The sequence below is a fragment of the Chrysochloris asiatica genome, unplaced genomic scaffold (assembly GCF_000296735.1).
Source record: "Chrysochloris asiatica unplaced genomic scaffold, ChrAsi1.0 scaffold00067, whole genome shotgun sequence".
Lineage (NCBI taxonomy): Eukaryota > Metazoa > Chordata > Mammalia > Afrosoricida > Chrysochloridae > Chrysochloris > Chrysochloris asiatica.
The window spans coordinates 9,547,107-9,563,911 of record NW_006408585.1 but is presented as its reverse complement, the minus strand read 5'-3'; the positions used below and the strand labels follow the sequence as shown (position 1 = coordinate 9,563,911).

The 16,805-nt window shown below is 40.7% G+C and overlaps 1 protein-coding gene across 3 annotated transcripts in view; it reads left to right on the top strand.

The window, feature by feature from the left end:
* The window catches only part of KIAA0586 (KIAA0586 ortholog), a 140,974-nt gene extending 126,223 nt beyond the window's left edge, over positions 1–14,751 (top strand). For all 3 annotated transcript variants that reach the window (XM_006864600.1, XM_006864601.1, XM_006864599.1), the window contains 2 exons: positions 5,222–5,269; positions 14,600–14,751. In XM_006864600.1, coding sequence (XP_006864662.1) covers positions 5,222–5,269; positions 14,600–14,751 — 200 coding nt within the window. The remainder of the gene's footprint in view (positions 1–5,221; positions 5,270–14,599) is intronic.
* The last annotated feature ends 2,054 nt before the right edge of the window (positions 14,752–16,805 follow it).

Sequence of the window (16,805 nt, the reverse complement as noted above, 5' to 3'; positions counted from 1 at the left end):
CTCCATAAGCTTTGCTTGGGTGTCCAATATATTGGAAGTGGGCCACAGCTGAGGAAACTACCTTTCAGGTCATTGGCTGCTCATAGCAGAGCTCATCATACAGTTAACTGCATTATATTAGATCTCACCTGTCAAACAGTGTGAATGCTGGCTCAGTGAAGTTGTCACAGAACTTAACTATCACAGTCTACCCCTTCGCAATTTGGCACCTGAATGTATCTTCTTAAGCTGCATACGTAATCACTAAATAAAGACAATTACAAAGTTATACTTGTTCCTAAGTTGCTACAACTAACACAAATGAACAAAGCAGAAATATTTTATGCATAAATATAAGAAAAAAATACTCATAACAATTACAGTCCTCATTTCTACAACTCATCATGTGGCCATAGTTGGTATTTAGAACTACTTTCTTCCACTACCCATTCTATAGTCCCTTTGCCCTCGCCAAGCACCTCAGCTGGTTGTGGTTCTTTGCCTGGTGGGGTGAACCAAACCTTCATTCCTGAAGGGTCTGGGCCATTTGTAGTCATGGTCAAATAGGGTTGCCATAGTTTACCTTTGACTTTAATCACAGGGCATAGTAATACTAACATCCTAAGGAATCTCCTGGATTTTCCACATATATTTTCATTTGCCTATATTATATAATAGTAATCTGATTTTTTTTTGGTAATCAGAATCAACCACATCACCCAATACATTAACTCTCTTCGTTGCTCATTGATCAAAAGGCATGGTGGCTGTGTGCTGTGGAGTTGGTTCTGACTCATAGCGACCCTGTACAGGGTTTCCAAGGCTCTAAATCTTTATGGGAGCAGAACGCCTCATCTTTCTCCCACAGAGCAGCTGGTAGTTTCGAACTGCTGACCTTGTGGTTCGCAGCCCAATTCGTAACCACTACACTACCAGAGCTCCTTGATCAAAATGGCCAGCAAGTGTTCTTCCAGTTCAGTGAAATCAGCACTGTGTATCCAGCTCAAAGTATGCCTCCCCTTGGAACTAAAACATCCAGACCTGAAGAGTATAGCATCACAGAGACAGGAAGTAAAATTTTTGCAAGTAGGTCACTAGCAGCAATAGTGAGTGGTGCCATTTCGATTTCTACCCCTTGGTTCTTGGACCCATGAATCCTGGTTATTGGAGAAGCAGTACCATCTGTTGAATGCTGGTTTGGAGCATATACCACCTCCTGGAGAACATTGCCCCAACCCTGCAAGTTATTGGCATCTAGCTGGGGCCATAACTGTGTCTTTCAAAAGCCATTACAGTATTCAGTCAAGCCGGTTGCTTCAGAATGCTGAGGGACATGGTAAGACTAGTAACTTTTAAGAGCAGGGTCCTGTGGCTATACTTCATTTGCTGTGAAGTGAGTCCCTTGATCTAAGGTGACGACAATGTGTGGAATACAATGACTGTTGATAAGGTATTAGAAGTCTAGGGATGGTAGTTTTGGCAGAAGCATTGCATGCAGGGAAGGTAAATCCATACCCAGAGAAGTGTCTAGTTCAGTAAGAATAAAATGCTGCCCTTTCCATGGTGGAAGTGGTCCAATGTAATCAACCTGACACCAGGTTGCTGGCTTGTCTCCCCAGGGACTGGTCCCACAGCTGGGACTCAGTGTTGGTTTCAGCTGCTGGCTGACTGGACACTTAGCAGTGGCTGTAATTAAATCAGCCTTGGTGAGTGCAGGTCCATGCTGCTTAGCCCATGCATAACCTCCATCCCTGCCACCACGGCCACTTTGTTCATGAGCCCACTGAGCAATGACAGGAGTGACTGGAGAAAAAGGATAATTTGTTTTCACATGTCATCCTGTCCACTTAACTGTTAAAATCCTCCTCTGCCAAGGTAACCCTTTGATGAACAGTCACATGAGACACAAGTATCTGTACTTTTTGTGTTAAGTCGGGTTTTCTGAAAAAGCAAAATCAGTGAAATACACATGTATATATAGAGACAAGTTTATTTTCAAGGAAATGGCTTACAATTATAGAGTCCAGGGTCCCCAGTGGAAGAGAGAAAGCTTTTCCCATGTGTCCATTATATTGGGAGCAGCACACCCCCCCAAGGAAGGATCCTTTCAATTGATTGGCTGCCCATAGCCACACTTCATAGTGATAACTAAGCCCGTATTAGGTTTCATCACTGTGGGAATAGCCGCATCTCAACTGCTAACCCATTGGGAATCCCGGCCTAGTAAAGTTGACACAAAAAAGTTATACTTTTTTGACCCATTCAGAGAGGTCTATTCCCATACCTCTCCCACACACCTCCTTGTCACCATTTTTTAAATCACGTACCTTTCAAGTCCCTGACCATCCAGCCAAACCATTGGCCGCAACCTATGAATCAGCATACAACTGCACATCTGGCCATTTCTCCTTCCAGACAAAATGAACACCAGGTGCACTGCTTGAGGTTCTGCTCATTGGAAGGATTTCCCTCGACTGCGAACCTTAAGGTCAGCGGTTCGAAACTACCAGCCACTCCGCGGGAGAAAGATGAGGCTTTCTACTCCCGTAAAGATTTACACCCTCGGAAACCCTGTACAGGGTCGCTATGGGTCGGACCCGACTCGATGGCACTCAACAACAACAACATGCTTCTATAGTGTGAATGCTATCCCCTTTTAGTTGTGCCTGCGTATCCTGCAGAACCATCCACAACCAAGCGCGTGTTTTCTCTTCCTCAGTCAACAGCTCCTAAGAAACTCCCCATGAGGCCATAAGTGTAAACTGGGAGAGGCAAGGTAATGTGCCAGGAGTAGAGACCATGGGCATTTGGGCCACTGCCTCATATGGTTTACTTGTGCCTTCATGTTCTGCTGAAGCCCAGTCTCATTAAATGTACCACTTACATTTAATGATTGAATGCTGCTGTGTGCACCCAACCTTACAACTCTGGGTCAGGCAGCACTCTGGGTCAGTTCATAATGGGTAACTCAGGTTTCTTAAGTGACTTGGTGGCCCATGGCTAGGTGTTCGGTTTCTACTAAGGCCCAGTGAACAAGCCATAAGCTGTTTCTCATGAGAAGAGTAGTGCTCTGCAGAGGATGGCAGGTCTGCACTGTGAATCACAAATAGGGGCCTGCCAAAAACTCCAAACGGCATCTCTGCCTGCCAAATCACTGAGAATCCTGGCCCAACCAGGTGGCCACATAACCTTAATTACCACAGCATCATAGTAAGCACTTGTAAAACAGAGGCCCTGCAATGATGTAAACAGTTAAGCACTGGACTGTCAGTCAAAAGGTTGGGGGTTGGAATCCACCCAGAAGCACTTTGGGAAACAGGTCAGGCTACCAAAGCTTTGAAGACCCTGTGGGAGACTTAAAACATTCTGCCCCACATGGGGCCACCGTGAGTTAGAATTGATTCAGCAACTAGCCCTTCACCGAAACTTTAAAGCATTTCAAGATGTTTTAAAATATGTCAAGGTCAAATGTTCAATTTTGACATATATATAGAATATCAAACATATGAATAACTTGTATTTATCCATAATCCTACCCTTATAAATATATTTTCTTTTAAAACTGTTCTTTAAACTTAATTGTACTCATCTGTCTTGCATTTCATTTTTGACATGCTTTATTTACAATTTTACTTTTCTACAACAAGAATACTTTAGCATTACTATTTGTCACCACTGAAACTATATTGCAGTTGAATAAGCTATGTAATGCTATATAATGCTATGTCGTGCTATCTGTTATTGATGTTGTTAAGTGCTGGGGAGTTGGTTCTAACTCTTAGTGGACCCCTGTAAGGTTTCCGAGGCTTAAATCTTTGCAGGAGCAGAAAGCCTCATCTTTCTCTTGCAGAGTGGCTGATGGGCTCCAACTGCAGATGTTATTCGCAGCCCAGTGCTTATCTTATAGAGACACCAAGCTCCCATGTAATGCTATATAATTTTATTTAAATAGTTTAAGCTTTTCTTCCAAAACTCACTGGAATTTTTTTTAATAAATCAAGTTTGAGAGGTAATTTTTTTATTTTAGAGAAAAACCTAAAAGAAACACTGATGTTACATCATATTATAATTTTTTCCATACCATCTACTCCAAGAATTGGTTTAAAACCACAACTATTGTCAGTTCCTGATTTCCAGAGCACTGTAATATATCTGTCAGCATGCCATCAACAAAGACAACTATCCTTGGCACCTAGAGTAGCTTGTTGGCCAGATTGTGGGCCAGAGCTATACGTGCTACAGGTTTCTCTCTTTGGTAACTTAAATTTTTTCTGCTTCATAATTCTCATAATTCTCTAACCATAAAAAGGTTTTCCATCATGCTTGGTAAAGAGAAGGGTCAGCAACAAAGAGGAAGGTTCCCACCTCCCCACCCCCACCCCACAGCAACATGGATTGACATAGTAGCAGCAACACAACGGTGAGGATGGCGCAGAGCGGGCAGTGTATTGTTGTGTTGTGCAGCAGCGTCACTATGAGTGGAAATCGACTCAATGTCATCTAACAACAATCAGCAACAACATTTCACTTCAATGTTAAAACCTGCTTTGGGTTTAGTAGTGTATTGGGGCTCCACTCCGTGACAACTTCATTGCTTGTTGTCTAGATTCTGTAGGGCAGTATGCACACAGGCTGGTCCAAATGTTTTTGTAATGATTAAATTCTTAAGTGAAAGAATCTGAAAACTTTCAACCTTGGAAGAAAACGGTCCGAATTTTTTAAGTTAGTACAAATGGCATTCTCTCATGATCCTTCCCTTCCCCCTTCCCCTCATGGCTGATGCATAAAGGTAATAACCGACTGTTGTTGTTATGTGCCGTGGAGTTGGTTCCGACTCATAGTGACCCTGCACAGGGTTTCCGAGGCTGTAAATCTTTACGGGAGCAGAACGCTTCATCTTTCTCCCGCGGAACCACTGGTAGTTTCGAACTGCTGACCTTGCGGTACACAGCCCGATTCGTAACCACTACGCTACCAGAGCTCCTAAATGACTAGGTAAACTATTTTTTCTATGGACCGTCATTGAAATTCAGCTGTTTAACTTCCTTCTTTATCTTAAGACCACTAGTTCATGCTTCTGTTTACCTTGCTTTAATGGAGTAACTGTGGAAATACCTTTAGCTCGTGGTTTGGTTTGGTTTTGTCTTTGGTGAATAAGAATGAATCTTGATTTATTTCTGTTCTAAACTGATTTTCTTGTGGAAAAAAAAAAATTTAATGTGGCTTCACCAAGTGATAACAGATCAGACACAAATTGAGCCAAATCTATACCTTGCATCTGTGTTTACAGGTACATTTTTTTACTTTAAAAGTTATTGAACTTGGCGCTGATCAGATTTTTTTCATTTTCTTGTCATTTCTTTCTCTCATAATAATCAACATAGTAAAGAGACTAACTCTGATTTTCATTTTGTAAAGTACCTATAAATTTACCCCAGCTATACAACCCACTTTAAATTGAAGTCTTCAAAAGCCATTAAAATTTTTATCATTTCCCTTTGGAAAGTTTATAAAATGTAGAATTATAAAAAGGCTGCAGGTGTGGCATTCAGAGCACTGAGGATAGTGTTCCAGATATTTCCATCTGGGGGAGGTTATTTGTTGGGACAGGACAGTGTTTAAACTTTGAAGTCAGTTTTAAATAAAGTGAAGCAGCTAGAATCTGGCATAAGAAGAAACAAATCTTTCACATTAACTATTGCTTTTTAAGGGAAAAAGAATCGGAGTTGTTTTTACAGGTGCTGGTACATTTATTCTTCTATCGGAACTGTCTCATTTGTATCTTAAATTATAAATTTGGAAACAAACTTTTGTCAACTCTTTAAAAATAGTAATAGTAAATTTTTAATGTATTGTTTATATGTCTAAAACGTAGTTTGGGGTGAAACTATTTTAACGTTTTAAATCACCATTTAAACATGAAAGTGAAGAAAGAGTTAATGATGAGTAATTCTTGAAAGCAGAGTCAAAATATTACATATAATTCTTAGTGTCATATAGCCAGGCACCTTGTTCATCAAGACTTGTAGTATTTGTTCTCAAGCACTAAAGCTGTGATGTTGCAAAATCTGCAGTTAAGTATATGAGGAGAATTAACTACAGCGGGATAGTTTAGCAGCTGCTTACACAAGGAATTGATGCAAGACTGGATGAGCCCAGGGTGGTGGACAGGAACAACGCTTCAAGAACTCAATAAAACACAACTGCATTGCTGGAGCCCAGGGCTGATTTTAGTCAGGACCTGGTCAGCGTGAATCTAAGCAAGTGTTAGCCTTGAAGAACTGCAGACACTCTAGGTAGAGACAAACCAGTTTGGTTCAGCATGAATTCCTTTGCCTACCTCTGTTCCCAGAATTATGCTCCAGCTTTGTTGGATTCAGAGGTGACTAGGACACAAGTGCCTTCTCAGCAGGCGCTCTGGTGGCTCTGTAGTTGCGTGCTTAGCTGCTGTGACCCAAAGGTCGGAGGTTTGAACCCACCAGCTGCTCTGCTCCACGGGAGAAAAATGTGGCAGTTGGCTTCCATAAAGATTATAGCCTTGAAAGCCCTAGGAGGCAGCTGTGTTCTGCACTGTTGACTCATTAGTGACAGAATCGAGTCAGCAGCAATGGGTTTGTTTTGGGAGGGGCTGTCTTAGCAGAGCACATATTTCACGGGAACAATATACCCACAAGTAAGCAATAAAATGATAATTGCTTAATAATAAAATGATCAGTGCTGCTAGAAATGTGGATGTCTAAAAAGTCTGAGACATGTATGAGAAAGACATTAATTTTGTCAGTGAAGGTTATTAACAGAAAGGCCTGAGTTAAGCAGCATTTGAGCGGAGCCTAAAACATTACAACAGTGATCATTATGTGATGTTGCCTAATGGGTGTGTTCTGTTTGGTGAGAAAGAGTCTCTGTCAGATTAGTTTTTAGCCATTGTGTGTTCATAATGGCAGCCTAGTTATCAATGCTGCATACATTTTGTTTAATACGGTAATAATATGAAAACCTGTAGGTATGAAGTTGTAGGGCTGATTCTGAACCAATTGACCTAGTTTATTAGTATTGTGCTGATGAAGCCAATGTATACGTCTTCTACTTGCTAATGATCTAATGACAAACTCCCAAGTGGAACTCCTTTTCCTGGCCCCTGGTTTAACAGAAACACACCGTTGGTCACAGGTACTTCCTATGTTCCTGCTGCCCTAGTCACTGGGAAGACAAAGACTGTAAATCCTAATCCATGCTCCTAGGAAGTAGATTGCCCAGTAGAAGAGACAAACAGATAATTACAGTGCACCTTTCAGAAAATAAGGTGCCCGCACCACAATTTATAAAAAAGTTTGTGGAAAAATGGAATTCAAAGATAAGGGAATGTTCCCACAACCTTTTTGAAGTCCTCTCGTACATGAGAAGAACTCGCGTTTCTTCACTCCTGCTGCTGCAGTTGTTGAATGCCATAGAGTTGATCCCGACCCATAGCGACCTGAATTCAGGGAATTCAGCTTGCAGATGACTCTGGACTCATTGATTCTTAAATATTTGGGGGCCACAAAGCCTTTTAAGACACTGATAGTTATGATTGCCTGTCTCCCTCCCAAATTACAAATACATAAAAACAATTTGCATAAGGTTCAGTGTATTCACCGATCTCTGGTGCCTCCCCGTATACTCCAGGTGAGGATCATTCATGTAACTTAATGAAGGTTATTAGATTTGATCCTTTAAAAATTGTGCTTTTAAATGCACAATTTATTTTAGTAATAGATTTTTTTCACAGGTAGAAAAACATAAATGCAGGCAAGTAAAAGTTGCCCCACTTCCTATTTATTATCTTACAGACTAACCACTAGAATCCATATAATGGCTGGTGTTACATGCATTTGTTTAGTCAGAATGAGGAGTTGGGGACGCTGCCCGCCTTTGTGGATCTACCAAGGAAACTTTTTCATAATTTCTCTGCTTGTCTCATGTTGTTTTAGGAGACAATGCCTTGTTTGGATTCCTCTTAGTTTGCAAATAACATATAATAATGGGTTACCAAGTATTTGAGATTAGAGTCAGAATCTAAAACCTGCTGATGAAATGGATTATCTAAAACCATAAAGCTTTTAGAAAGCTACGCTATGTATGTTTTAAAGCAGCCTCTTAAATGGATGGTAGAAATCCTATATCATTACCTACATTACTGAGAATAAAGTAGTTTTAATGTTTGTATTTCTTCATCTCATAAGTCTAATATCAAGAACAGAAAATAAAATTTCTTCATGAATTTTAACTCTTAAAAAGACACAAAATTTCAATTTCAAATGTCAAAGTATATTAAAATATGTCTTATGAAGATTTAGATGCACGGTGTAACTTTATGGACCTCCAAACTGCAGATGTGTTCTAGGTTAAGTGACATCATGCTTCAAACCCATGGAATCAAGAAATGGTCTTTTTTTTTTTAACTTGAACACAGCTGTTGAAACAATGACATCATAGAGTAAGGCCATGACTGTGGAAATATAAAAGTCAAACTTTAAAAGCATCAAACTACATTTAATTTGGTAGAAGATTTATGCTTGCTTTAATGGTGATTTATTGAGATATGCCTTTTGTTTAGGGAAAAAAAAAAAAAAAATTAAACTCTATGAGGACCATAACTGGGTCTGAGTGTTGTCCTGTTTGCCTGTTAACAGTACTTAAGAGTGATGTTCTTTTTTACCTCAATCCTAGCCTAAAACATTCTCTTGCAAAGTTCTGAAACAGGCTGTTTTGCTTGTGTAAAAGAACACTTCAAGAAGTCTTCCCAAAATGTACATTAGCAAAACACCTTTAGATAAGATGGTACAATTTACTGACATAACTCATTGATTAAAACACAACCGTTAGAGTTAAAAATAGCTTAACTATTTGGAGGCCTTCCAGAGCGGCTTTTTTTGTTATCGTTATTGTATTTCATGAATCGTTCTGATCCCTTTCTAAGTCACGCTGTCTTTTGCAGCCTGCCCTGAATATCAGTGCCTCTTGGGATAGTTCCTCTCCAGTTATGTACGAGTAAGAGCTAACTTGCTCTGAGTGTTTTGTATGTGCCAGTACTAGACAAAGTATTTTATATCCATTATCTCATTTAATCCCCACAAAACCACTGGGGCAGATACTGTGAGCTCTGTTTTAGAGATAAGGTAGCTGGGGTTTAGAGAAGTGAAAAAAGTTGCCCAAAGCCACATATCACTGCCCCTCTTACCCCTTACCTATTTTTCTTTATGGTACTTATCACCTCCTGACATATTTTATGATTATTTCCTTACTTGTTTGTCATCTGCCCCCACCACCCAACCCCAACTCCAACTAGAATGTAAGGCCCTGAGAGGGCCTTTGTTTTGTTCATTGTATTATCTTCCAGAATCTAGAAAAGTAGTGTGCTTGGCACATAGTACATACTCACTTGATGTTTTTTGGGTATCTATCCCAATCCTCCTCCCTTTGTCACTCCCCACACAGAAGCCTGGCACCACTATGTGAGGAAAACCATTCTACGTGACTGGACACAGATCTCATTTGGACCCTAGACTTGACTTAGCATAAAGGATCTTGTGTTTGAAAACTCATCACCTCCCTCTTAGCTGCCTACCGTTGTTTTTTAATGCCGTTGACTCTGTTCCAACTCATAGCAACCCTGTATAGGGTTTCCGAGGAGTGGCTGGTTGATGAGCTAGAACCGCCAACCTTGCGCATTTACCCCCTCGGTACCACACCAGAATTCCTGCCTACCATTGTTGTTGTTATGTGCCGTGGAGTCAGTTCCGACTCATAGTGACCCTATACAGGGTTTCCGAGGCTGTAAATCGTTACGGGAGCAGAAAGCCTCATCTTTCTCCCGCAGAAGAGCTGGTAGTTTTGAACTGCTGACCCTGAGGTTCGCTGCCCGATTCGTAACCACTACGCTACCAGAGCTCCTTCTGCCTACCGTTACATACCACTAATTAAATGAGATTTCCCTCAGTCAACTTTTACAAACATAAGTGATTAACAGTAATTATTTATTACTGTGATTAATTAAGGTATTCTGTATAGTGCAAAGAGCAGTGAGTTATAGTCTCAGCTGTACCAATTATGGATTAATTGATGAGTTACACTAGACTTTAGTTTTTAAAAACCATCTTGTACCTTGTATGGCTCTTCACTCTCCCAGGTTCCCTCCTGCTTATCTCTCCAACACCTCCCTCTTGTTTGCCTTCATTTGCCCTTTAATCAGTTTTCTTTCTTGGTCCTGCCCCCACATTGCTTCTATCTCTCTTTTTAATCTATTTCCTCTCCCTGGGTGATCACTACTCTTCTTGCTCTAATCTCTACTCTTGGTGTGGCGCTGTGTGTTAATACGTCAGCCTGCAAAGCCATTTGAACTGCAGGGTCGGCAGTTCCAGCTCACCAGCTGTTCCTTGGAAACCTTATACAGGGTCGAAACTGACTTGATGGCACTTAACAACAACAACGTAATACATCTATGTGAGCTAAGCGCTGGGCTGCTAGCTGAAGATGGGCGGTTTGAACTGAAAGCCTGGGAGCCAGCTGCGCCAGTCTGCCTCCTCCGTAAACTTCACAGCTTAGGCGATCTCAGGGAGGAGTTCTGCTGTGCCCACTAGAGTCACTGTGAGTCCGAATTGACAGGGAAGCAGTGGGTTTGGGTTTGGATGCACAGAAGTGTTAATTCTGTGTCTTTAAATTGCCTTCTGGTCTTTGCAACCTTTAACTTCACTTGCCTGTTGGAAAAGTTCATCTTCATGTTTTGCAGACATTCATATTCATCAAGCATATAACTTATCCCTGTGTCTCCCTACTTATCTTCCTAACAAGAAAGGAATATGCTGTTTACTAGTATTCTGATCAGTTGGACAGCTGTGGTTGAGTTGTCACTGAAATGTCCAGAACTTTCTTTTACTGTTGATCCTACAAAAATTTAATGAAAAATTCCACTTCATTATTGTGGAAACTAATAGGAAAATATAAAGGGGTTTTAGAAAAATATTACTATGACTTTTGCCTCAGAGGTGTCTTTAAGTTTATTGAAAGTAATTTGTTTAAAGTGCTTATTATTCTTTTGTATAGATGATAAGGTCATAAAATTTAAAATAAGAATTTGTGTGGTTTTAGTTAATACCAAGTTCACATTCTTTATGCTTTTAGGCAGTTTGCTTTAAATTTATAGTGAATTAAGATCTAGGCAGCTAGATACACATATGTAGTCAGCTCTGGAATTTTAACATAGTTATGACTTCTTCATTTTAAACTGCCTTCCTTCTGTCACCAGCTCCCTTCTCTATTGCCTCCCTCTGCTTTCACTCGATGGAGTAGAAATAGCTTTGCATATTTGGTTAAATGAAGCAATAATGAAGAACAAGTTATTTAAAAGAGAAATATGCTTACCTAAGTCAAATGTCAATGGTAATTTGAATTGCCCTCTTCAGTTTTTTTTTCTTTTGACATTGCTTTCATTGTTATTAATTACTCAGTCAATGATTTTTAATAATTTATGCTGAGTTGAGGATACATGTTTTAGGAGTAGGAGGAAAAAGCTAAATGTCGTGTGTATTGGCAACCATTGACTTCAAAAGCTTTTTACTTAGCTCATATCTACCCCCTTTTAAAACTCATGTTCTGTCTATAACTAACAGCAAACCTTTATTTTAGGACTATTGCAGTGTTTTGTTTTTTTTATTGGACTTCTAGCCACTTAATTTATGGGAAGAGTGTTCAGTGTCACGTATTCAGTGGTAATAGTAACTCAGTTTTTGAGTAACTTCCTAAGTGCTAACCTCTAGTCAACCCTTTACAGATGGTATTTCATCCTTACTGCATTGTGCAGTAGGGTCTATGATCCCATTTAACAGAGGAGAAAACTGAAGTTCTGAGGGGTGAGATCATGTGCTCAGAGTCACTCACAGTCAGGAAAAGACTTAAGTCTGGATTTGACCCTCCTACTAACCTTACCTAGTTTCTGTTTGTTCCACAACTTTGGGCACTCATGTACTTTTTAATGTCTTGACTTGAGTAGGGTGGGAATGGAAAGGCAGACGTTTTCTTGCTATGACAAACTCTGAACGCTTAGAGAAAAGGAATTACTTTGATTCTTGTTTTGATCCCCTTGTACTATTTAGAAAGTTTTACAGCCATAAGTAATCATCATGTTGTTATTAAGCGCCGTAGAGTCACTTCCGATTCCTAGCAACCCTAGTTTTTAGAGATGCATTATCAGGTATGACAACAAAAGCATGAAACAGCAAAAGACAAAGAAGATCAATGGGACTTCATAAAAATGAACTCTTGTTCATCAAAGTAAGAGACAACGTACAGATTAGGAGAAAAATAGGGGGAACCATACATCCAGTAAGGGAGTCCTGTGGCTCTGAAGATAAGCACTGGGCTGCTAACTACAGGGCTGGCAGTTCGAGTCCACTTGCCACTCTGCAGGAGAAAGATGAGGCTGTCTGCTCCTGCAAAGAATGACACTATCCAGTGTTGTTGGCATTGTTGCTAACTGCTGTCTAGGCAGTTCTGACTCCTAGTGACCCTGTGTAGGGTTTCTAAGCTGTACATATTTGCAGGTAAAGACAGCATCTTTCTCCTGAGGAGTGGCTGGTAGACTCAAACCACCTTGTAGTTGGCAGTCTCGTGCTTATCCTAAAGAGCCACCATGCTCAAGTATATCTAATAAAGACCTAATATTCAAAACATATTCAGGTGTACCTCATCTTATTTCGCTTAGCTTCATTATGCTTCACAAATGCTGTTTTTTTTTTTTTTTTAAATAAATTGAAGGTTTGTGGCAACCCCACTCCCAACAAGTCTGTTGGCACCATTTTGCTAACAGCATGTACTGATTTCATGTCACATTTCAATAACTGTCACAATAATGCAAACCTTTTCATGATGCTATAGCACTTGTATGGTGTAAAGAGAACTTTTATATACATTGCGAAGCCAAAAATTTTGTGTAACTCACTTTATTGCGATGTTCGCTTTATTGTGGTCATCTGGGGCTGAACCTGCATTATCTCTGAGGTATACCTGCATAAAACTACAACTTTAACAACAAAGAAATAAATGACCCCATCAAAAAATGGGCAGAGCACTTGAACAGATTTTTCACGGAAGAGGATATTCAAATAGGAAATGAGCACATGAAAAAAATGCTCAGTTTTATTTAGTCATTGGTGTTAGCTGCTGTCGAGTCAATTCCAACTCATGGAGCCCCCATGTGTTTTAGAGGAGAACTGCACTCCAGAGGAATTTCAGTGACTGTGATCTTTGAGAAGCTGATTGCCAGGCTTGTCTTTTGAGGCTTCTCTGAGTGGACTTGAACTTCCAACCTTACAGTTCATGGTTGAGTTTTAACCATTTGTACCACTCAGGGGCACCATCTGTTGGGTTTCCTTAACAATGAAGGGAGATGCAGATCGAAACTATAATGAGATACCACCTTACCTCTAATGGAATGGCAGTGACCAACAATTAGAAAACTCCAGATGCTGGCAAGCTTGGTTAGAACCTGGAACCCTTAGCTATTACTGGTGAGATGTAAAATGGTACAGCCGCTGTAGAAACCAGTGTGGTAGTTCCTCAAGAATGTGAACATGGAAGTACTGTGTAACCCAGAAATCCAAGTCTGAGGGATCTATCCAGAAGATATCCCAGCCCTAGGGATCTACCCAGAAGTGAGGGCAGAAACACAAACAGAACCCTGTGTGCCAGCATTCACCACAGCACTTCTCACCATAGCCCAAAAGTAGAAACAACCAAAATGGATAAACAAAATGTGTTATGTGCACACAGTGGAGTACTGCTCAGTCATACAGAGATGGAAGGCCTGATGATGCTGCAACATGAATGAACCTTGAAAACATCATGCCGAATGAAATCAGTCAGGCACCAAAGGACAAATACTGTATAGGGAATGATTCTACTTACATGAAATACAAAGAGCTATAGAAATAGAAGATTATTAGAAGTTACCAAGAGTGAGAGGAAAGGGAATGTTTGCTTAGGGGGGAAGTGCCGTCGAGTCGATTCTAACCCATAGCAACCCTGTATAGGGTTCCAAGGAGCAGATGGTGAGCTTGAACCACCGACCTTGCAGTTCAAATGGCTTTGTAGTCTGGCGCTTTAGCCCACAGCGCCACACCCAGGGTTATGTTAATGATGGGAGAATGATTTGGGAAAGGATAGAATGGTTACCCAACTTGAAGAATGTGGTCAATGCTGTGGAATTGTACATACAGAAATTGTTGAGATGGCCTATGTTTTTTATTTAAGTTTTTATTGTGAATTTTGAGTTAGTTTACATCATGGGAGAACACCAGCTTTACATTCATCCTATCATATTTTGTTTCATTGCAATGATTACAGTCCCCTCCATGCATCATCAAACAACCAAAGGGTACACCCCACAAGCCTGCCCCCACCACCCCGGTTGTCAGCACACAGCCCCTCTCCCACCCTGAGTCCAGAGTCCCCAGCCACTCCATCTCTCCATGTCATCTTCTCTGCCTGATGGTTTATGTTTTGTTATGTATATTTTCCCCACCATAAAATAAAAACACTCCTGACTTGTGCTTGTTAGGCTGATTTGCGGTTCTTCTTTTTGCAGGTGATAAAGCAATACCCATGTTCAGTTCGCAGGAACTACCTGCCAAGATGTCCGTAGCGCTGCCCCTGGTGAACTTGGAGGACTGCGCTCAATCTCTGAGCATCAGCACAGTTCAGGGCGACACAGACTCCTCGGGAGCAGACACCTTCTAAAGGCGACTAGAGAGCAAGCACAGCATTTACACCACTGGTTTTGAAGTCATTTACTCAGCATAAAACCACCTCCCAGACTATTTTGGTCTTTGAGTGTATTCACAAACACCATGTATAATTTTTTAATTAAAATGAAAGGCATATCTTGAGTATGTAGATAAAACTTTTTAAATAAAAGGATTTAATATTAATCCTCATAGGTCTGGCTGTTTCTTAGCAGCGTAGAATAGGGGGAAGAGCTTGGCCTTTTACATGTATGTAGTTATCCTGCAGAATTTAGGAAATCTTGCAACTCAAGGTTATTCATTCCAGCATTGTTTATAACAGCAATATAATTGGCAGCAACCTAGTGCCTGTGAATAAGGGACTGACTCGAGGTGCAAGAAAGGAAAAGAGTGTATATGCTGATACAGAATTATCTAGCTTGAACAAAGCCATGTGCAACATAGCATGTGAATTATGCCATCATGGCTGAAAAAGGATTGGGAAGCAAATATGCATATGGTACATGTGCAAAGGCACACATGTGCTTATAGATACAAGGGGTCTTCTGAACATTCATGAAAAAATTCATTATCTTTTAATTCCATGAAATTTTTGAAGCCCCATCGTATTATGTATGTGCTTGCATATGCATAAAATATCTCAGAGAATAAATAAGCAACTCTTAACTGTAGTTGTCTCCTGGGAGGAGAATTGAACAACCACGTGATAAGAGTGGCTATGTGATGAGAGTCAAGCATGACTCGTTGGTCATGGCGTCCCCATTTCAGAGACTGCATGCAGTCTAAAACAGCCAGTCCTGATTTCAGGAGCACATGCTTGATCTACACTTTCATCTCCGCGATCGTGATCACTGCTGTTACTGATTGCGTCCCCATCTCAGAGACTGCATGCAGTCTAAAACAGCCAGTCCTGATTTCAGGAGCACACGCTTGATCTACACTTTCATCTCCACAATTGCCATCACTGCTGTTACTGATTGCAGCCCCTGCAAGATCACATCGCTCATCCCACTTCCTCCCTGTGTTATTTGTTTCCATTCCTCCTCCTTTCCTAACCCTTCTGACCTTTTCCGTGGGCACATGCTGCTGTCCTTTTGATCTCAAATGGTTGATTCTTATAAGATGTGCATACCTTCCTATTGTTTTGTTCCCTTTGTAGGACTTTCTGTTGTTTGGCTGAAAATTGAGCCATGACGTTAAGTTCATTTCCAGACCTGAAGGGTGACTCAGAGTCATCATTTCAGAGATTCCACCAGCCTCTACTTGTAAGCCTGGTCTTTTTTATGATGTTGAGTTATGTCCAACAGTTGGACCACTATATCCAGGACCTTATATTGTGACCCCTTCCAGAGCAGTTGACAGTGGCAGTTCGGCACCATCTAGTTCTAGATGGAGACTAATATTTGCATGGCCCATTAGTCCATTGGACTAATTGTTTCTATGAAGTTTCCATTTTCTTCACTCCTTTTTTCTCTGGACCTTAGATGACCACTTATTCACGAGCTTTTAAGACCCTAGTCGCTACTCACCAAATAGAATGTAGAATATTGTCTTTGTGGACTATGTTATGCCAGTTGACCTTGGTGTCCCCTGAGACCATGGTCCTGGGCCCAGCATTCCATTCCCTTAAAGTTTTTGGTTATTTCTAAGTTTTCGTAACTTTTCCCCCTATATGCTCCAACATGTTCGTAAATAAATTTGCAACAAAGGCAAAATACATACGTACAAATATGCATAAAACTTACATATGCATACAAGTGTAGTGTGGGTTCTTACTGGCCAGAGGGGGTAGCCATGTTGGGCTTCATCAGTCCCCCTCTTTGGAGAAGAGCTCACCATACAGAATTCTTCATGGTATACAGTCATCATCTGATCATCAAACATCAGTTGCATACTAGCTATATTAAGACCCTATTGAAAATGTGCTGGATAAAAGTAAACCTATTGTTGTTGTTGTTGTCAGGTGCCATTGAGTCGGAACCGACTCGTAGTGACCCCATGCACAGCAGAACGAAACAATGTCCAATCCTGGGCCAACCTCACTACTGC